At 41.1% G+C, this 23,453-nt stretch overlaps 1 protein-coding gene across 1 annotated transcript in view; it reads right to left on the bottom strand.

Moving 5' to 3' along the window:
- The window catches only part of PTPRT (protein tyrosine phosphatase, receptor type T), an 885,105-nt gene that overhangs the window by 74,278 nt on the left and 787,374 nt on the right, over positions 1–23,453 (bottom strand). Inside the window, exon 16 of the mRNA XM_027867127.1 lies at positions 7,350–7,449. Coding sequence (XP_027722928.1) covers positions 7,350–7,449 — 100 coding nt within the window. The remainder of the gene's footprint in view (positions 1–7,349; positions 7,450–23,453) is intronic.

Genomic DNA, 23,453 nt, shown 5'->3' on the forward strand with positions numbered 1-23,453 from the left:
CTTCCCCAGCTCATTCCTGGAGCTCCCCTCCCAAAATAATTCTGTTCTTCCCCTTCCCTGAGGTACATAGGACAGATAAGTGAAGGGAACAGGCAGAGGTGAGATATCCGTGCAGTTACCCATTTACCACTTTCTCCTTCTTTTACTTATCAATAACATTTGCTAGATTATCCAGTTCACCGACCTTTAGACTATCAGCCCCTTCAATGCCCAGCGTTTGCTGCACTAATCTACCCACTGTTTAAAATATAGATTGCCAGAGATTCCTTTTATGGTCTCTTCCAACTTTCAGATTCTATGGATCTTTAATTCAGCATTTGCTGACATTCAATATGAACATCTTTACCCATGTAGTTGTGTCTTGCACGTACCTCCTTTTTGACTCTCACCCTGTAGCTCAGGCTGCACACCTGATAGGTTTTTGCTACTTCTCAATACATCGATGGGCCAGTTTAGGCTCCTCTATAATTATGGAGCTGCTAATTCAACATCTCCTGAATTTTGATTCTTGCCTCAAAAATCAGACACACAAGAAGATATATATTGGATTAAGGTGCATACTGCAGACTTAGCACAATATGCTGGGTTGAAAATCATCCTGATGAAGGCTGAAGTTATAGATCAGCTCATATTATATATAGCTTGCCATAAAGCCCCATCAACTGTAGTTGAAAGTCGAATACTGTGAAATGGTTCACTAATTGACTTAGGACTACACAACTAGGGAAACGAATCCAATTTTTCTCCTAAAAGATTGATGGCATTTTACAACTAAGCATCACAGCTCAAACCTAAACTTTGCAAAACCAAGTGGCAATATGGTTGTCCTAAGTTCCAGAAGCAAGAATCACTTGGATGTTCTGGCCTTAAATGACCACAGGCAAATTTACTCGACCATGTTTCAGTCTCCTCACATAAAATGGGGATAATCATACAAAAGTATCATATAAGTGAAATGAAATAGAGTTGAAAGGAACAGTAGAGATCTCCTACTTAACTCTCTCATTTTATAGATGAGAAAATTAAGGTGAAGACAGGAAGTGATTCTTATCAAGGGTCTCTTAAAATTGTCTATTTTTAATTATCTGTGTACCTGTTATATTGCTCAATAGAGTATAAGCTATTTAATTTTTGTCTATATATCTCCAGGACCTTAGTATGGTACCTACCTAGCACATGGTAGGTACTTAATAAATGTTTGCAGAATCAAAGTTACAAAGCTAGTAAGAGGCAGAGGTGATATTCAAACCAAGCTCTCCAAATTATAATGCAATAAAATAAGTACTTCTTAAGCAGCTATTATGAGCCAGGCATTTTGCTAAGAGCTTTGCAAATATTATAATTTGTTCCTCACAACAACCTTGAAAGGCAGGTGCTATTATTCAACCCATTTTACAGTTGAGGAAACTGAGATAGATGTTAAGTGACTTGCCCAGGGTCATACTGCTGGGAATTATCTAAGGCCAAATTTGAACTCAGGTCTTCCTGACTCCATGCTTAGAACTCTATTCATTGTACCAGCTAGCTACCTCTCCATGCTCTCTAGGGATCTGTTCACTCTACCCTGTTTAGCACAATGGGCTTCATACAATGGACCATTATTTTTCTGTCTTTGAAAAGTCAATGGCCTGAGAAGAATGGACTGTGCCAAGACATCAAAGCAGGACAAAGTGAAGGACAGGGAGCAGAAGTATCTTCAAGACTCTGTGAGACTGCCACACATAACATGTTATCAACTTCACTGCACAGGAAGTGATAGCCAGACTCTCTTGGAGTGTGGCAGTCACAGATGAAATGGTTTAGCTTGAACAAAATGGTCGTGCTGAGCAAGTGGTTTGGAAGGCAAGCATCTACTAATGATGAGTGAGCCTTGTGGGGGTTTTGTTAAAGGAGAATGATCTTTAATCTTTATCCAAAGGAGACAGGCTAATTTGGTGGAAAATGCCCTGGATTAGAAATCAGTACATCTGGGGTTTGGTCCCAAATTTACCCCTAATTTACTGTGTGCATAAAGTTCTCCACATCTCTGAACCTCCGTATCCTCACCTATGAAGTGAAAAGATCTTGTTTGGTGGAATGTTAGATTTGGAGTAAGAGGACATAAGTTAAAACCTAGGCTCTGTAACTTACTCTCTTTGTAGCCTTGGGCAAGTCAATTAATCAATGGTGGACCTTAGTTTCTCATATGTGAAATGAGAGGTGGATTAGATAATCCATTAAAGTTCCAAGTCTTTGATCCTTGGTTGGGATATCTTACTAATACTTGGCATTATATGGTGATTTAAAAGGGCAGCTAGGTGGTGCAGGAAATCTCATTTTCCTGACTTAAAATTCAGCCTCAGTCACTGACTAGCTGTGTGACCCTGAGCAAGTCATTTAAGCAGGTTTGTCTCAGTTTCCTTATCTGTAAAATGAACTGGAGAAGGAAATGGCAAACCACTCCAGTATCTTTGCCAAGAAAATCCAGATGGGGTCACGATGACTCAGACACAACTGAGCAACAATAACAAGAGGGTGCTTTAAATGTGCTAGCTCATTGAAGTCTCACAACAATCATGGTAGAGGTGTGTGTGTGTGTGTATGTGTGTGTGTGTGTGTACTATGGATATTACTGTTCTCATTTTACAGGTGAGGAAACTGAGGCTCAGCAAAGTGAAGTGATTTGCTCATAGTTACACACATTATAAGTATTAGTGGTGGGATTTAAACCCAGGTCTTTCGGATTCTAAATCCAGCACATTGTACATGACATGATGATGCCCCCCCCCCACCCCAACTTTTGTAGTTTGACACTTCATCATTCCACAAGGTTCTTCATTCAGTAATAGTACGGTATGTTTTTTCAAAGAAAAACTCCAGGAGCCGGTAGTAATGCATTCAAAGTGTTAAGTAAATTATGTATGAACTGAGCCAATGACAGAGAGAGAGAACTTATGGGCTGGCCATTTTGATCAAAGAACAACGAAAGCTTGGGGAAAAGGAGCTACCAGCAGACTCTGCCCTAAATACGCAAATTCTTAATCTTATTACATGGAACTAGTGCCTTCCACAGTGGCTTGTATGAACCAAATGGAAAGGACCCTCTTGGCCACCACTGCTTCCTCGAACTAGCCAGCTGTGTCAAAGCACAGAGTATGTTGCTGCGTGGATTGCCCTAGAAACTCCTATATTCAGGGTTGACGCTGCACGACCTTGACATGATCCTCATCAGGCCCATGAAGCCCCTAGTATCAAAAAAGGAACTCAAAGGGAACCATAAATCCAATGATGACAGCGCTTCTGGCATTATGTGTAACCTAACTTCCTGCCCTACCTCTTAATAATGCCTCTGCACAAAAAGGGTAAGAGGCTGAGTAGGATGTTTACTAAAAACATAATTTTTGGTTCTAGGTTAATGCCTCATGAATTAATGGAGGAGGGGATAATGGTCTAGGTTTCCTGTTTTCATCTATTCTAGAAGTCACATGCTCCACTTCTTTTCTTGAGGTTCCAGTCAATCAGTCCACAAGCATTGACTAAATGCCTACCATGTATGGGTAATGGACCGGAATCAAGGGTGGGAAACCTGTGGCCTCAAGGCCACGTATAGCTCTCTAGGTCCTCAAGTGCAGCCCTGTGACTGAATCCAAACTTCACAGAACAAATCCCCTTAATAATAACGGGATTTGTTCTGTAAAACTTGGACTCAGTCAAAAGGCCACAGCCAATGACCTACAAGGCCACTTGTAGCGTCCAGGCTGCAGGTTCTCCATCCCTGGTAAATGCTTGGTATATAAAGACCAAAGTGAAACATGATGCAAGGAAGGTCCCCAGCTCAATGGATGGGCCCCTCTGCAGTAAGCTCATCATGCAGATCATAGTTGATAGGTGGCAATCTGCATCACTGGTGTGAATACCCACACTGAGGAAGTCACAGATGCACTGAATTATGGTACTCATAAGTAATCATGCTACCTACATGATGTGCATCAGTGACAGGAATGGCCACCTTCTGAGACTCTGAATATCTGTGTATTCTATCTCTGAATTAGAACAAGGAATATGCACATACATGTACATATAAATGTGTACATATGTATGTGGGTGTGTGAGAAACTTTCCAATTCTTTTCTCCTTCGCAAGATGCTTCTACTCCATTCCGTATTCCAAGTTCTTTCTAAGGCATTGTCTAGGCATTAAATAAACTGGACTGCGCTGAAATTAATTTGGCATTTAGGATTTTCTTTGTTCTAGTACATCATTGAGTCAAACGTATGGCACAGTGCATGCTCAATAAGTGAGCTGGTCAGAAATCTTGGATTGATCACACCACAGGCCATTGAACCAGAACATAAATCCATGGTTTCAGTTATGTCGAAGCCTGTCTAATAAATCTGAATTTATCTCCTCTGTTATTTAACAATTCAATGAACATTTATCATGGCCTGCTGTAAGTAAGACTCTATGTGACTCCTTGAGGAGGAAGCAAAGATAAATGAAGCATAGCTCCTGCCCCCAGTGAAGATTTCAATTTAATCAAGGGGATGAAACATATACATAAATGACTGTGATAAAAAGCAGAATGCAATAAATGCATTAGAAAGATATAAAATACAACGGGAGTTCAGAGGAGAGTGATAGCAGACCTGCCCAGGAGGATCAGAGACATCAAGAAAGAGGCGGTGTGTGAGCTCAGCCTTGAAGGGAGGATAGGATTTCAAGAGACAGAAATGAGGATTGAAGGGTATGGAAGCTTTCCAAGTACAGAGAAAAACATAAGGGTCATGGAGGTGGAAAAATTCAGGACACGTCTGAAAGGAATGGTGACCAGTCCAGTCTGGCCAAAGAGAAAGAGGCAGACTGAAATAAAGTTGGAAAGACAGACTGGGGTCAAACTGTCTCAGGAAGACTTTGAGGTACCACTGCTTCACATCGAAGTATATGGATTATGACTCTATATGCTCAAAATACTTCATAATGTTCTCTGGGGCGGGGGGGATGGACTTAGGACTTAATACCATTTGTTTGCTGTGTGAATAGGCCACGTCTACTGCTTCCTGACTATTTTAGAACTATAGGACCCTGGGAGGCCCTATGATACAATGAATAGTGCTGCGGACATAGAAGCAGGATACCTGGTTTTGTTTTGTTGTTCAGTTGTTTCAGTGGTGTCTGACTCTTTGTGCTCCCATTTGGAGTTTTCTTGATAAAAATAGTGGAGTGATTTGCCATTTCTTTCTCCAGCTCATTTTACAGATGAAGAAACTGAGGCAAACAGGGTTAAGTGACTTGTCTAGGGTCACACAGCTAGTAAGTGTCTGAGACTGCATTTGAACTCAGGTCTTCCTGACTCTAGGCCTCACTCTGTCTACTGCACCACCTAGCTGCCCTATCCTCAATCCCTTTCTAGTTGTATGACCTTAGGCAGATCACTGAACTTCTTTCATTCTCAGCTTCCTCAAATGTAAAATGAAGGTAATGGCACCTGCCTCTCACAATGATTCAGGAGGATCAAATGAGGCAATACATGCAAAGCGCTTTGCAAACTGCGAAATGCTATATAAATGTTAGCTATTAACGTGAATGCTGGCAGGGTCCTTAAAGATCATCTGTACAATCTAATTTTACATTAATTTATATATATATATATATATATTATTTACATTTACTTTCATATATTTCTAATTTTATATATGAGCAAACTAAGGCCAAGAAAGAAATGGTTTGCCCCAAATCACCATCTGGGTAGGGTACAACCCGGGACTGGAACCCAGGTTTCATGCCTCCTACTCTAATGCCCTTTGTCCCACACCTCAATCTCTCCAGTTTTCTTTCTTTTCTTTCCCTTGTTTCAGTCACTAAGAAATCAACACATTCCCTGAGGATCTCCTGTGGACATTCTATTCCACGCTGGTGACTTTTCTCTGTGTTCAAGAGTTTTGTTTTTGTTTTGTTTTGTTTTTTACAATTACCTTCCCTCTCCTTCTGGAAAAGGGAGGACTTTTAGAGGATATTCTCTATGAATGCCACTGATTCCAGGTAGGTCATTTCCATCCCTGGCTATAGGGTTAGGATGATTATCTTCCACAAAACAGGCTGGGAAAGCTTCTGTGGTGTCAGTACATGAGGGTAAGATTCCAAAATAAGAGACCAATACATCATTCTCCTCTGTATCCCTCTTCTCTTGAGCTACACACAGGGTCCAAGTGACCCACAGGGACTTGGGCAAGTCCTAAGTTTGCACATCAAAGACACTAAGTATGGAACATCCCCAGAAAAATGAATCACAGTGGGTGTGTATATCATAATCATCATGATTCTGATGGCAAAAAGGGGGATGAAGCAAAGATCAAAACAAGCAGTTTTGCTTGCTGAGAGCAAGTAGAGATTCTAGACTCAGTGGACATCTGACAACTAACAAGATGAAATTGTTCCGAGTTGTGGTATATTATTATAATGGAATATTACTGTGCTATAAGAAATGATGAATAGGAAGATTTTAGAAAAACCTGGAAAGACTTACATGAACTGATGCAAAGTGAAGTGAACAGAACCAGGAGAACATTGTACATAGTAACAACAATATTGTAAGATGATCAACTGTGAATGACTGAGCTATTCTCAGAAATACAATGATCTGAGACAATGCCAAGGGACTCTTGATGAGAGATGTTATCTTCCACCAGAGAAAGAACCGACAGAATCTGAATGCAGATCAAAGTATACTATTTTTCACTTTCTATATTTTTTTCGAGTTTTTTTTTTCCTTTGGGGCCTGTGTCTTCTTTCACAACATGACTAATATGATAATATGTTTCGCACGATTGAACATGTATAATCCATATCAAATTGCTTACCATCTCAGAGAGGGGGAAGGTGAAGGAGGGAAGAGAGAAGATTTGGAACTCAAAAAAATTTTTAAATGAATATTAAAAATTATCTTTACATGTAACTGGGGAAAACAAAATATTATCAAAAATAAAATAAAATAACTGTAGACAAAAAAAGATGAACTTATTCTGGGTGAAAAAAAAAACAGTAGGGATATGTTTCCAGAATTAGGATTCCTTCAACTGGTCCTCAGGTAACATAACCCCAAGCAAGACCCTTTACCATCATAAGATCACAGATATAGATCTGGAAAGAGCTAAAGAGCTCTAATCTAACCCATTTTTTGACAGATGAAGAAACTGAAGCTAAGTGACTTGCCTAAAGTCACACATGTCATATCAGAAGCAGGATTTGAACTTAGGTCCTCTGACTCCTAAGCCCATTTTTTTTTGGCCACTGTAGTAAAGTAAACCACATCAGGTAGAAAGGTACAAGCCACCAGAGAAAATGTGCTCCTAAACCCAGAGAGAAGCATCCACCTTTGCACCTACAGGAGATGATGTTCCCATATCGATTCTTATTGCGGTTTTCATCTTCCTTGGCTGTATCCCAAGATGCCGTCTGCCCCTCAGGTAATGCCTAGAAAGCAACAGAAGAGAAAGTTAGAAGAAGAAAGGGAGACATGTGTAGGGAAAAAGATTTCCTCCAGGTGAAACAACCCTAACAGGCTGAGATAAGGATTCTGAAGAACTTGGCACAATAATTCAACCCAAGCAACAGTCTGCTTTTAGGATAAGCATCTTGGGGAAAAAAAAAGATATAAACAGCCCTGGCTCAGACAGTGCTAACAGTTTAGACCTGGAAAGAACCTTAAAGAAAATTTCATCCAAACTCTCCCTCATTTTACAGATGGGGAAACTGAGGCCCAGAGAGAACTGACTCACTCAAGGTGATGAAATCAATTAGTGGGGAGACCCAAGACTAGAATTTGTGTCTCTTGACAACCACTCTGGGATTTTCCCTAATATATCAACTGCAGAAAGAGACTATGAGAATCCCAAGTGTATGCAGAATATCATTCTCTTAGATCATTTGCAAATCAGAAGCCAGCTGACTGGAAGTGGGAATAAGTAACTTTGGACACTTGGAAGAAGCATTTTTGCTGCTGCTTTTCTTGATCTTGCGATCATCCTGATAAGCCAAGGCTGAAACAATAAGCTTCTTGAAGGCAAGAACTGTATTTACTTTTTTGGGGGGAGGTGGTGTTTGCTTCTCCCACAGCCTAGCAGAGTGGCTGGCACATGAGACACTTAATATGTGCCTGATTAATGAATGAATGAATACTTTGGTCTTTGATGTTTATCCCCAATGAAGTCCTTTCTTCTTTTTTAGGCCTCAGTTTACCCACCTGTAAATGAAGGATTTGTACTGGGTTTCAAGTTCCATTCCTGTTCTAAATGGTATGCCCTTCCCTTCAGATGGTTAACCATGCTGGGTCCACAAGGGATGAACGTGATAGTGTTTTTCCTATTTCTGCTTTAATCACAATCTGCCTTTGTTGTAATTACACCTGACCCAGTGGTGGCTGCATCTTTACATGGACTTCTCATACTAACCTCTTGTGCCTACTTCATACCCCCAAGGCCCAGACAAAGATGGTACAAACCAAGACATCCTTGGAGCATATCCTCCATAGAGCTCTACTGAGATGACTACCTTCTGGTGAGCTTGGAAAGAAGTGTCTGGAGAAGCTGGCCTCAGACGGACGACACTGAGACCTAGGACTTTCAGAACCAGGGTTTCTTAGAGCTAGTTTGGAAGGGTTCTTGAAAGCTGATTGTTAAATTTTCAGTGTGAGCATTTACACTTTGGAAATTGGCAAATGCTACAAATCAGGGCTTTGATATCTGATGTATTGTTTTGTTGATTGTCTAGGCTTAAGAAAGTGATAAAGAAAATGTTAATAATGCGAATTAAGTTTAAAAGTGTGTCATGCATATATTTTTTCTAAACATTTACCAGCACACCCCTGACCAGAACTCATGTATCTTGACAATTAGTCCAGGACTTTCCCCAATATGCCCCATAAAGAGACCATAAATCTCTCAGGTGCACGCAAAGTATCATGTGAGATAATGCCATATTACCCTCATTTTTCTCATCCCCCTTTCATGGGAACCTTGGAACCACTCATGCCAGACTCTGATCTGTGACCTTTCACCTTATATTGCCCCTGCTTTCCAAATCCCCTTTAGGTGTTGTCTAATCCAAATAGAATGTAAAGTGCTTGCCAGGGCAGGAATTGTTTTGCTTGCCTGTATTTGTACATCTAGCACTTAGCGCAGTGACTGGCACAAAGTTTTACTTAATATTTAATAATAATAAAAATTAATAACAATAAAATAATACTATTTACTTAATAAATACTTTATTATTCATTCCTTCATAAGGCCCGTATTAAGTCTGTAGCTGTGGGCAGTACTGTACCCACACTATACCATGTGCTGGAGATCATCTAAACCAACCCTCTTGTTTTACAGATGAGCAACTGGGGTTCAAAGAGACCTGCTCAAGGTCACACAGTAGTTATCAATGTCAGGATTTGAACCCACATCCTCTTATACCACTTCCCAATATAGCACACTGCCTGAGGACATCTATCTCCTCCAGCTGGACTGTTTACTCTCAGTCTGATTTTAAGGAAAACATCTTTAAACTCAGCCAGACTTTCAAGAAAGAGATGAAAGATCAGATTTATCTAGAGCCTTGCATAGAATTGTCTAGAATTTCATTTTCTCCCCTGTTAACCAAAGACAGTTTTTGGTTACAGTTTGGTTTTTTAACAGATACAGTTTTTAAAAACAGGGAGCAGAGATCCAGGACTGCCAGAACACAGCAATACAAGAAACAAGTTCAGGTTCAAATGAGATATTAGATTGTAGCATTTTGTAAACTTTAAAGAGCTATAAAAATGCTAGCTATTATTATTGTTATAATAATAATTATCATCATCATCATTATTATATCTGTTTTCTGTCTTCACGTCCCAATTAGCTGTACTTAGAGGATTCTATCTGGGGGAACACGGTCATATAAACATTGCCTTTTTCTATCATAGCAGATAGAATATGTTTTGTAATCTGCGGTCAAAAAGATCTAGGGGAAAAAAGCAGAGTCCAGGTTCAGGTTATTGGAAAATTCAGTTATTGTTCTGTTTCTTTCTCCTCCAGTTTTCCACTTGCCCCCCCAACTCCTGCCCCCATCTAATCTAAGCATTGTGAACAATGGCTCCCAACTGCTAACGGCATTGTTCACAGCTTATCATGTGTTAATGCCAAAAGACCTGAAGCCCAACTGAAATTCACTTAATGCTTTGAGATGTGGCATGGATATTGCTGGCTGACAGTTTGCCAATTACAGCTGGTTGTTTCCCCACAAGGCCATTGGCTAAGTCAAGCTTCCTGAATGAGAAGCAAATGTGTAAGGAGCACGTGATCAGAATTCTGGGTGTCTGAGCTCATCTGTGTTCTAAGGGGCAGAATACTGAGTATGACGGGGGTAACCACTAAACATGACTCTGGTGGAATATAGGAACTGGGCCCCACTGTGGATACCTTAGCTTTCTCCTTGCAAAGGTAACAAAAACGAAGGACAGTGTGTCATCCTGGATAGAATGCTAGACATAGAATACTTTGTTCCTTGGAACAAAGGAAGACCAGAACTCAAATCCTACCTTAAAAACTTAATAGCTGTGCAACCTCAAGAAAGTTACCTACTGTCCCTGAGCTTCAGTTTCATCATCTATAAAATTGGGACACCTATCTCATAGGGAGGTTAAAAGGAGCACATGAAATAATATAAGTAAATTACTTTACAAATCTTACAGTGTTCTATAAATGTCAACTATTATCATTATTATTATTATGGCTACTTTGTGAGATGCCAAGTCATACACGCAATGTTGGAATAGAGGTGGGACACAACAGACATTAAGCCACTTTTTTTTAATCTGGGACAACCCCATGAGGTCCCTTGGTAAAAAGAAATGGAAACTATCTCTCCTCATCCAAACTGATGTCCGTGAGTGAGTGTTGGAAAGCAGCCTGGGGCACTTGTGCTGAATTACATCCTCCCTTTCACAGGAGTGATGGCTTTCACTCTCTATTCCCCAAATGATTAAAATATATGTGTTCTCTGGGTACTACAGTAGAAAATCAATAGGAAGACCGATGTTTTCATTTGGTGAGATGATGTAAAGGGTTTTTCAGTTAGTAATTGGGCTTGTGGGTCAAACTCCTATTGTGAGGACAGAATTAGGTGCCCAGGGAGAACTATTTTAGATTTGAGATAAGATCATAGGGTTCATTCATTCATTCATGTACTCATTTTTTTATTACACATTTATTAGGCTCCTATTATACCTGTTCTAGGGATACACATATGAATCAATCAAATAATAAGCATTTATTAAGCACCCGCTATGTGCCAAGTATTAAAAAAAAAAAGGCAAGTCTAGCCCCCAAAACTATCAGAGTTTATTGGGGAGGGGGGGTTTCCTAAGATATACACAGATAAGTGTAACGTAGAATGGGATAAGCGCCAAGGATCATGGGATTTTGACCCAGAAGGGACCTTAGAGATCTTCTAGTCTAAAGTCTTCATTTGAAAGATGGGGAAAGTGAGGCTGGGGGGCAAGGTTGTGAAGTAATAGAGATAAAAAGAGACAGTGCCAAGATTTAAACCCAGGCCCTCTGGCTCTAAATCCACAGCTCCTTACACCATGATAGTTTGCCTTCAGAATAAATCATAGGTCTTAGAGACTTTCTCCTGTTGGATTCTTAAACCTGCTCTGCTCTCTTAAACCTTGCCAAGAAGCAATGTCCTTCCTTCCCCTACTGAGAGCGGAGGCAGATGGATAACTTGCTATAATTTCTCGAGCAATGTAGCAGACCTCTAGATTGCCAGACTGCTACTGGCAGAGCCAGTAGAGACACTGGAAACATTGGTGGTAGAAGATATGCTCCCAATGAGAACATTCCACTTGACCTCTCCTATGGTGTTCACTCGGTTCTGTGGGTCTCTCTTCCCTTAAAACACCCCTCCCCCCCAGAAAAGAACCCATATTTGAAGGAATATCACCCACTAGTACACAGATAAATGTCCTCAGATTTTTTAGGAAGACTTTGATACAACACTGAATATTTAATGGATCTATAAAACATACCATGTATATACTCTATATATGAAAGGCTCTCCAGGATTACTAACTATGAGACAATGATGGCAGAGTAAATAAACAATCATATAATCTCAAGGTTAGGTGGGGCCTTAGGGATCATCCAGTCTAAACTTTCCCTCAGTTTAGGAAAGGGGCAAAGATGAAAAATACAGTTCTTTCCCCACAATGGGTTCACAATTAGCCAGGGGGATATTACAGGGACAGATTTCATGCTTTAGTCATCCCCACCCCCAGATCTTCCTGACATGTCACCCTACCGTTGCTGCTACCATGCATGAAATCCTGCACCTGGCTGATGAGAACCCATTATATCCAGCTGGCCCCAAATTCCTAACCTAATTTACCTTGGCTATCTTCCAGGAATCCCTTCACCCCCAATCACTATCCCAAAAAGTCACCATAAACAAGTGACCTTCTTTAGCCATCATTCCCATCTATAAGTTGTTTCCCCTTTGGAGTATGTTTTTTTAAGGCAGGGACTGTCTCTCTTAGCTTAGTTCCCAGAACTAAGTCCTTAATAAATGTCTGCTTGCTTCATTCATTCATTCACAGATAAGTATAATATGAAGTCAAAGGATCACAAGATTTAGAACTTGAAGAGGCTTTAGATATGATCTAGCTTTCTCATTTTGCAGATGGAGAAAGCAAGACCCAGAAAAGTGAAACGGCAGGTGGTCATTCGGTGTATACATGAATATTTCCAGTGACAGGACATTTCAGTACCTTACCATGTAGCTGATCTCTTTCTTAGACAGCTCAAGTTGTTAGGCAGTTCTTCATATTGAGAGGAAATCTATCTCTCCGGAACTACTATTCACCTTAGGGAATACATAACTGTCCTACTCTACATATCAAGTCCCCTGACATTTCAGTTCAGGGAACATGCCCCCTCTAAGTCATTTCTTCCTAAACATCTCAGGTCCTTTAATCATTCTTTGCATGCCATGGCTTCACATCCCTCTCCTTCTCCTGGTCACTTGTTTGTCAGACTCCTTTCTAAAATATGGCATTTAGAACACAGTCCTCCAGATGGGGAGATATAATAAGTAGAACATATCCACTGGACATCATAACAAGCTATGCCATTTATACCCAGAGAGATGGGTATCTCCCTTTAATAGCATCTGGCAGAAACAATGTCAGGCTCTCCTGCAAACGTTGTTGACAAAGACAGACTTGTCGAGTCCTAATTCAAATGTCCAGGAGGGAGATGTAATAATCAAATAATTGCTAGACTTTGATCACACATCCATTTCCCGTTCCAGAGAGCTGCTACCTAATACAAGATAATCTCCTGAGCCAAAAACAAATGAAGGGGTAAAAGTATGAAAGGGATGTTCATTTCCATCTTCAAAGTGAGAAGGAAGAGGGGCATTATTTTTGCATTAGTGTCTGGTTACAGTAGATTGACCAGAGAATGGTGACAGTCATTAGGAATCTAATCATACTCTTTTGAAACCAAAATTGCCATCTCATTATATTAATCCATTATCAATCTCCCTCCTTTTTCATTCTCTTACCCTTTGTATGTTGAGTTCTATTTTTATATTTGTCTTCACGCTTGGAAAGATTTCCCACTATCCAACATTTTTTTGTTGTTTGTTGTTTATTTTTGTAAAGGAGCTATCTTTTAGTCCTGGAAGGACTTAGTCCTGGAGGAGTCATTGTGGAAGTCTTGGCCAACTAGGTCCTTACCTTGTCCTTATGAGGAAGGGCTGAGACCAAGAATTCATAGTCTCAGACTTCTGGAGTGTTAGAGCCAGTCCTTAGAGATCAAACCCCTTCATTTTATAGAAGAAACTAAGGCGTGGTGAGGGCAAGTAACTTGCCTATGGTCACACAGTGAATTAGAACCTAGGTCTCCTGTCTCCCAGTTGCTAGTGCCCTCTCTCCTTAAATTATCTTGCATTATTATCTTCTGCAAGAAGCTGTGTGGGATAGTGGATGGAGTACTGGGTGTGGCTTCAGGAAGATCTGAGTTCAAATCCCACTTCTGACACTAGCTGTTTATCTGGTCAAATCTCTTACCTTCTACATGCCTCAGGCAACTCCCTAAGACTGATCTACTAGGTCACAAACAGGCTGCAATCCAACTCAATGGAAAGATTTCCCACACTAGGAGATGCTCACACTGACAAAATCCTAAGTTCTTCCAAACAACTTTGAAAGACATGTAGAACCCTTATCAATGTGATCACCAACCATGACCCCGACTGATGATGAGCCATGCTATTCATTTCCTGACAGAGAGGTAATGGAAGGAAAGTGCAGAATAATGCAAAAACTTTTTTTGACATGGACAATGCAGGAATTTGTTTTGCTTGACTATACATGCTTGTTACAAGGTCTTTTTTCCAATGAGAGGGGTATGGAGGGGATGGAAAAATAAATTTTTGCTAACTAAAAAACATTAAAAAATTCATAAGTCCTTCAAGAATTTGTATATACTTATATACATAAATGCTTCTATTCCTCCAGGAGAATGTCAGCTCCTTGAGTACAGGGACTACCTTATATTTATCTTTTATCCCCAGTTTCTGGGATAGTACCTTGTATCTAGTAGGTGCTTCATATATGTTTAGTGAATTGAACTGAACCCCCATTCCATTTATGAGTGGGAGGCTTTAGTCATTCTCCATGGATCTCAAGCCCTGGATGATACAATAAGAATGATAAGTACAAAACAAGGCTTCTGACAATGGGTGGGTAAATCTCAGGACAGGGCACCCCAATGCACTTTGCACCAAACTTAATGGTGCATGTATTAACTAAGCTTGTTGGTCTACTGCAGTATTTCCCAGCTTGGGATCCTTAAAGCCCTTTCTTATTTGGCACTCAGTCTGTGCCCTCTCCTTTCCTTCATTTACTAAAAGGTGATGTTGTCTTTGATTTCATAATATTCCTTGAGATTTTCTATTAAATTCTTTGAACTCCTTATCATTACATGGATGTGCCTCTGGGTTCTAGAAAGCTGTGGTAGCAGTGTCCATGCTCTGACAGGTCCAACCAAGATGGAAGTCTACTGAATATAAGCCCAGTGATGGAATGTGGGTCTATCATCTAAACTACCACCTAGCTAAACTTGAAGAGACACATCACCTGAAGGATGGTCACCAAATAATGATTTCCTCCCTCCGTTCCTTCCTTTCTTCCTCCTTCCCTCCCTTCCTTTCTTCCTTCCTTCCTTCCCTCTACAGCAATTCACAAAGACCATCCACTAAGATACATGAAGGAAAGAGAGTGAAGGAAGTGAAGGAAGGACCCAAACCAAGGAAATCTCAGATTTTCTCAAATAGGCTCTATTTCCTGATACTTCCCCATACAGTTTCCAAGCTTTTCAGTAGTTTAAAGTATTTATAAATGTTTCCCTATCCTCCTCCCTCCCAGTTTGGCACAAGAGAAAGTGTTATAATGATTATAAATAAGTAGTCTAAGGAAAGTAAAATAACTCTGTCCTATCATTTTAGAAGGAACCTGTGGTGCAGTTAAAAGAAAACTGAACTTGGACTCCAGAGATCTGGGTTCAAATCCAGACTTTGCTACTTACAAGCTGCATTCCTTCGAGCCAGTCAGCCAATCCCTTGGGGCCTCATTTTCTTTATCTGTAAAATGATGTCAAGGTCCCCTCGAGCTCCCAAGTCTGTTCTAGGTTCTTGAGTAGAAGGGAGCAGAAAAGCCTTACCTACATTACATCTGAAAGCAAATTTTCCATGAATAAATAGCCCCAGGCCTAGGACATTTGGTGAGAAAGGGACATCTTACTGTCAGGTGCAGGCCTGAGGGTGGAATTTGCCAAGCAACTGCAGAAATAAACTATGGGTGGGGCTGAGGGTAGGTGAGAGAACCCAGTTCCTACCTCTGAACAAAGGCTCAAGAACTGCAATTTCCAGTCATTGGCTTGTTTCAGTATCACCAGCACTTAGGCTTGTAGGAAAACATATTAATTAGCTATTCAGAAGGGAGGGTTTTTTTTTTTTATCTATAGCATTTAGGCAGGGATGTTGTAAGATTCAAATAAAAAATGGATTTAAGTTGTTGTTCATCTGTTTCAGTCCTATCTTACTCTTTTTTACTCTGTTTGGGGTTTTCTTGGCAGAGATATTGGAGTGGTTTGCTATTTCCTTCTCCAACTCATTTTACAGATGAGGAAACTGAGGCAAGCAGGGTTAAGTGACTTGCCCAGGGTCACACAGCTAGTAAGTGTCTGAGGCCAGATTTGAACTCAGGAAGATGAGTCTTCCTGAGGTCAATATTTGCACTCTATCCACTATGCCACCTAGCTAAAGTAAAGCACTTTGCAAATCTCAAAATGCTATATAAATACCAGTTATTATTATTATTATTGTTGTCGATATTTGATGATAATGATGATAACAATGATGCCTACAATCACTAGACTTCCTGTCTGGAGGTGACTTCATTCTGAGCCTTCTATTACATTCCTTCTAGTTCAAGTAATGTTTATAGAGCAATACTGAGGTGTGCTGCTAAATGTTTAAAAACCTGGATTTCCTGTATGCAATACATTTTAAAGTTTAATATGCATTATTAATACTTTCTTAAGTCTAGACAGGGCAGCTAGGTGGCACAGTGGACTCCTGGGCCTGGAGACAGGAAGACCTGAGTTCAAGTCTGGCCTCCAACACTAGCTGTATGACCCTGGGCAAGTCTTAACTTCTGTTTGCCTCAGTTTCCTCATCTGTAAAATGAAGATAATAATAGCATCTACATCCCAGAGTTGTTGTGGGGATCAAATAAGATAACATTTCCCTACCCCCTTCTTGCCTTCTCTGCTTCTCCCTTCACCCCTAATCAATGATCCTCTATTACTACTTTATTTACTATGTGACCCTGGACAAAGCACTTTCAATTTCCCAACTCACCTCCCTCCTCTGTGTGAGATGAGGGAGTTGCATTAGATGATCTTCAAGGCTCCTTCAAGTTATAACAGTCTTTGAAATATTAAACTAATAACTGATGGGCATCAGAAGCCAACTGTGCAAGGCTGCTCTATCCCATACTGCAGGGCAGCCCAAAAGGTCAGGGTTGAAAAAACACCCCCAAGAGTTGGCAGTAGATGGCACAGTTCTGAGATTCATGGGAGAGCAAACATTATTTGGCAACCTGCCACTAAAGAGGACGTAATTGATGAGCTTTGTTAAGTGAAGGAAAGTAGAAAATAATTCTCAAAGGGACAAACGCATTTGTGTATGAAATAAGTTTGGCTTAAGTGTGTATGTCTGGGTGTGGATCTGTGTGCACGGGCAGAAGTGTGCATCTAGGCATGGGTACGTTTCAGGAATCCCCAATGAGAAGGCAGGAGGCCTCTCGAGAAAGAGTAAACGCCTGTGGAGGAGTCCATCATATCCTCAGATACTGACTTTGGTGCCTGCCTGTGCAGATGCAGGGTCAACTGGGTCAAAAGTAAGGCCATCACTAAATATGGCTCTTGATCCTGACTGCAAGGCATACTGAATACCAAAGGGTGCTTCTGAGCCCCTCCCCGCCCCAGGCCTCTCCCCTACTACTACCCCTTGTCCAAGTCCTTTACAGGAGACTAGCACCAGCCTGGCATACATGGGAAGGAATGTCTCCCAAACCTCTTGCCCTAGCGGAGGCAGACATCTTTCAGGTGGTTTGCCCCATGCTTAGTGGAAGGAGGACTATTTAGATGCCCACAGAACTTCTCTTATACTGTGAATCTATTTCTTTTCTTCCAGTGCCCTTGCCCTTGCTATGTTTGGTGATCTGGGGTCTCGTGGGAGTCTTTCTCCTGAAAAAAAGGTAAGATGGAAAGATCTTCTCCTTTTTTTCTTGAAATTTCACTTTCATGGAGAATAATTTTTTTGTTCCTTCTTAGGGAGTGGGAGCTTGATACTCTGGACACTGTATCACAAGCAGAATTTGGAAATGTTAGCAGCACAGTAAGTCACTATGGAGATCACTGAGTCTAATTCCCTCATTTTATAGAGGAGATGGAGCTCAGAGGCCCAGGGAGGGGAAGTTACTGGCCAAAGAGCATAACTTCCTTAGGGGCAGTGCCAGGATTAGAGCCCAAGTTTCCTGACCCATGGATTTTCTATTATACCACATACCTAATTGTGGAGGGTTCCTTAGAGTCATAAACAAACTATTTTTTTGGGGGGAGGAGGGAAGGTTATAAATTTTATGAGAAAATAACCTGATCTAGAGGCAGTTTTCATTTGCTGGAGCAGAATCTTTAGAGATTAGGGCCTCTGAGAGCTGGGTGGCCTGTATGCACAGGTCCCAAAGGCTTTTACTACTAGGGACCCACCCAGCCATGAGCTTGCCTGCTCTACATGCATGGTCTCTATCCTCTCAGGGTATTTTATCCCCTGCCATCTTGGGTTATTACCTGAGAGTTCAGTCCAGCCCCTGGGCTACTGCTGGGATTTCAGCAAGGTACAATGGAAAGAGCCCTGGATTGGAAGTCGAAGGACTTTGGCTCAAATCTTGGCTCTGCCACCATGGGCACATCACTCAGCCTCTCTGGGTCTCAGTGCCATCTTCTGTAAAATGGCAGAGGGCCATCAAGGACCCTTCCAGCTCTAAAAGTATTATCCTATCTATGATCCCAGACTTCAGGAAGACGGTAGCATTGGAAGGCCTCAGCGATCGTGAGCTGTGTGGGACGTCTTCTTCATGTGCCTTATCTTCCTCCTACATTTTGGGTGAGGCTTTGGAGTGGTGGATATTCTCTCTTCTCTAGATTTTTGGGACACTACTCTCACCTATCTGTCTGGCTCCTCAGTTGCCTTTGCTTGTCTCTCATCCATATCTTACTTATCAATGGTATCCCCCAAGACTTTGTTCTGGGCCCTCTTGTCTTCTTCCTCTATACTATCTTGACTGGTGATCCAATCAGTTCCTATGAATTCAATGTGCATTTGTATGCAGAAGATTCCCAGATCTATATATTCAACCATAGCCTGCTTTCTGAACTATAGTCTGTCTTTTGTACATTCTGAACTGCATGAATTGGATGTCCCCTAGGCATTTTAACATGTTCAAAACATAACTCATTATTTCTCTCCCCAATTTCTCTTCCATTTTTACAACTTTCATGTTGCAGTTAAGGGTACTGCCATCTTCCCAGTACTTAGGCTCACAACCTCAGTGTCACCTCAATTCTTCTCACTCATCATTCATATCCAATCCATTGCCAAATAGTATTGATTCTCCCTTCACAACATCTTTCATCTTGCGAAGGTAGAATACATCCCCCTTTCTCGACTCACACAGCTACCATCCCAATTCATGACCTCATTACCTGTCACCATAGCCTTCTCATTGATATCTCTGACTCAATTTTCACCCTGCTCCAATCCATCCTCCACTCACCCTCTAAAGTGATTTTTTCTAAAACCTAGGTCTTACTATGTCACTCCCTCTATTCAATAATATTCCAGTAGTTTTCTATTACTTTTAGGGTCAAATATAAAGTCCTTTGTTTGGTATTTAAAGCTATTTGTAACTGGATACCTCCCAACTTTCACAATATTTTTCCACTTTTACTCTGCTCTACACACTATATAATCTAGCCACATTGACAATTGTTGATCTTCATTCTCAAAGAGGCCCAGCAGCATCACAAGGGTGATGTCTTGACTTTAAGTGAGACAGAACTAGGTCTCATTCTCTCCTCCAGAGTCACTGAAGTCCAGTAGCAAGACAAAAGTCAAGATGATTGGTGATGGTCTGGGATGCAGTGGATGATGTTGGCCTTTTTAAAATTAAAGTCTTTCCCAGACCTCAGTTTGTCTGAGACAATGCTCATTCAATGCCTAATGGCTAGGTAAGAATGGAGACAAAAGATGGCCTAATGTACCATCATAAAAATATCAATCTGGGCAGGGAAGACCCTTAAAGTTTCTGGTCAGAATAGAAAAACATTGCTATTTACATGCATTTTAAGCCACCAAAACCTAAACAATAAGCCACAGAGGCTTGGGCTAGGGGATATTATTGACCATTGAATGAAAGCCAGAGTGACTTGGGCAGAGCAGCCATTGTGGTACCTCCATTTCCCATCTCCATGCTTTTTCATGGCTGTTCCCCCTGCCTGGGAGGTTTTTCCTCCTCACTTCTACCTCTTAGCTGCCCTGGCCTCTGTCAGGACTCAGCTCAAATTCCACCTTCTGTAGAAGAGCTTTTCTGGTCCTCCCAGCTGTCTCTTCCATCTATTCTGTGTCTATCTTGTATGTACCTGACTGTTTCCATTTTGTTTCTTCCATGGGATCTTCTTGAAAGCAGGAACTTTTTTTGCCTTCCTTTGTACTATCAATACTTAGCACATTCCTGGCACATAATAAATGTTTGTAGATGAGTTCAGTCGGGCTTTAGGGAACATCAACAAGTATTTACTGACCCATATGCCTTGTCTGGACTCTATTATCCAGATTCTTGATGTGTGGAGCGATCAGTTTCTCCCTATGCAGGTGCTTCATTTAGACATCATAGAATCCTGAAAAGGAGCATCTCTGATCAACTGGTTCTTCTCCCATCTTATGGATGGCAAACTCTCATGTCCTGCTTTCCTTACCCCTGTGATTCAGAGTTACCATCTGCAACACTTAAACCTACCATCTCAAGGTATTATCAGTTATCTTTCCTTCCTTTTACTGTTAAACAACTGAAGTTGTTGGCTTAAAAAAAAAAGATTGGGTTTCCCTATTTCACCCAGGCTGGTAGAACAAGGGTTATTGCATGGGCTCAATCCTATTCCGATTGGCATGGGAGTTTTGACCTGATCCATTTCTGACCTGGGCTGTTACATCCCTCCTTAAGCAATATGATAACCTACCACTCCCAAGGGCTCACAATATAAATGCTAAACTTTGTGTGGACACCCAATCACCTTAGCCCTTTGCAGCTAAGAACTCCTGAGTTCAGGAGATCTGAGACCTTCCCCCCCTAGTAGTAGGGATTACCATGCCCAGCTGAGTTGTTTACTGTTGCTGATTTCCCTTCCTAACCCTGGATTACTTGTCTGTCTCTTGCTGTCAGGCTTCCAGTCTCACCACTCTATTGAAACTGCTGTCTCCCAATGTTACCAGTGACTTTTTAATTGGTATACTGTGGTCTTTTATCAGCCTTGATTCTCTCTGCTTTCTTTTTTATCTCGGTAGCTATCTGCTCAACATACCTTGTAGCTGGACATGCTCATTGCTGGATTTCCATGACCCTGCTGGTTTTCTTCCTAGCTGTCTGACTACACCTCTTTTCCTTTATCTTACAACCATCCATCTTTTGCCCTCCAGACATGCATGTACTATAAGGCTCTGTTTTGGGCTCTCTTCACTTTCTGTTCTACTCTCTTCCTTGCTGATCTTGAGAGCTCTTTTAATAAAAATGAACATTTTCTTCTCATTAACAGTGATTAATAGATTTATAGCTAGAAGTGACCTTAATAGCCATCTAGTCCAAACTTCTTATTTTGTAGACAAAGAACTGAAGACAAAAGAGATTAAGTGACTTGCCCAAGGTCATATAGACAGGAAGTATCTGAGTTAGGATTTGAACCCTAATCTTCCTAACTCCAGGTCGAGGACTCTTTCACCTACACCACCCTGATGCCCAGTGAGAGATTCACTCAATGGGAAGACAGTTCTCCAAAACCTTATTCCATGCCCCAGAACATTGGAGTCTGTGAATCCTAGTTTAAGAACCCCTAATGTAGAGAAATGAGCAGTAGATCTGGAGTCAGGAGAACCAACTTTTACCCCTAATTTAGCTGCTAATTTTATGTGTGACCCCCAGGCAAAATACTTCCCCTAAGTCTTAGTTTAGTCATCTATAAAAAGAAGGAGTAAGACCAAGTCCTTTCTACTCCTGAAATTCTAGGACTCAGCCATCTACATGGAAGACATATTGAGGCAGAGGCAGAAAGGTTTATCATTGGTTGACTATGGGCCATATAAAGGATGACTGCGTGGTGGCCAAAGTGTTTATTCCCACAAAAGCACAAAATGTGGCATGACCTGAGATCCAGGAGACCATGGTTCCAGTCTCAGGGTCTTCCTCTAATTTATCATGTGGCTTTGGATTAGTCAATTCTCTATTCAGCTCCTCAGTTTACCCATCTGCAAAATGAGGTTGTGCTATACAATCATGAAGACCTTTTCTAGCTCAGCTACTGAATAATTTCCATTTCTAGACAACACAGTGTCCTAAGTGCACCAATATGGCTCTGAAGGATGATTAAGGGGGATGGCAGCCTTCATAACCTTAACCATAGAACATGCTCTTCCAGTGCTGAAAAATGAGCAAATGTTTTCCCTTCATTAAGTTACATCATATTTTTCGCAGCTGTTCCTGGCTTCTTTAAATAGTTTTAATGGAGCTGTAATAACATATTACCTTATGGCCACCCTGCCGTGCTTGTTTCATTCATTACAATTACAGACTGCCTGGAACCAAGTTCGCCTCATTACCAATTCTCACTCCCTCTTATCCCTCCATCATAAAGCCCCTTTCTCATTGCCGTCCTCATCCCTCATTTTTATTACTTACTCTTCATCCCCTCTACTTTACAGAGCCCTTGTTACCTCTCTTCCTGCTTCTCGGACCCTAGAGGGCTAATGTTTTCCCAATGGTATTACCACCTGGTAACAGCAGAGCAAGCAGGTATACCAGCCTGGGAATCAGGAGACCTGGATTCTAGACCTGTATTGTCCACTAAACTGCTGTGTGCTCTGAGGCACTTCACTGGGTGTCTGATCCTTATTCTGTTAAATAAAGATGCCTTACAACTATGATGATTTTGTGACTCTAGCAGTCTGTGCCTCAAAAGGTTTCCATGACTTCATAGGATCACAGAATTTAAAGGTCTAAGCAGGATTGTGTAAAGTCTGGGGGTGGGAGTGGGGGTGGGAAGGGGAACTTAGAAAAGGTGCTAGGTTTCTCTAGAGGGCCCCATAAGTGTTTGTCACTGGCTTCTATTAGTCTAGATTCTAGGGCCATGGCCAAGACCAAGACCAAGGCAAGATATTCTGGGGATTACAGTGCACCTGATCAGAAGCTACTTCCACTGATTTCAGTGGAATAAATTTCAGTCAATAAATATTTATTTAGCACACACTATGTGCCAGGTACTATGATAAGTTCTGGAGATATAAAGAAAGACAAATAAATAATCCTTGTCCTTGAGGAGCTTATATTCTAATGGCAGAAGTACATAAACAAGGGGTGATATATAAAATGCATAAAGAGTTGTTCAGTCATGTCCGACTATTTGTGACCCCATTTGGGGTTTTCTTGGCAAAGATATTGGAATGGTTTGTCATTTCCTTCTGCAGCTCATTTTTATAGATGAGGAAACTGAGGCAAACAGGGTTCAGTGACCTGCCCACAGTCACACAGCTAATTCAGTATCTGAAGTCAG

The sequence above is a fragment of the Vombatus ursinus genome, unplaced genomic scaffold (genome assembly GCF_900497805.2).
Source record: "Vombatus ursinus unplaced genomic scaffold, bare-nosed wombat genome assembly UNPS02014785.1, whole genome shotgun sequence".
NCBI lineage: Eukaryota > Metazoa > Chordata > Mammalia > Diprotodontia > Vombatidae > Vombatus > Vombatus ursinus.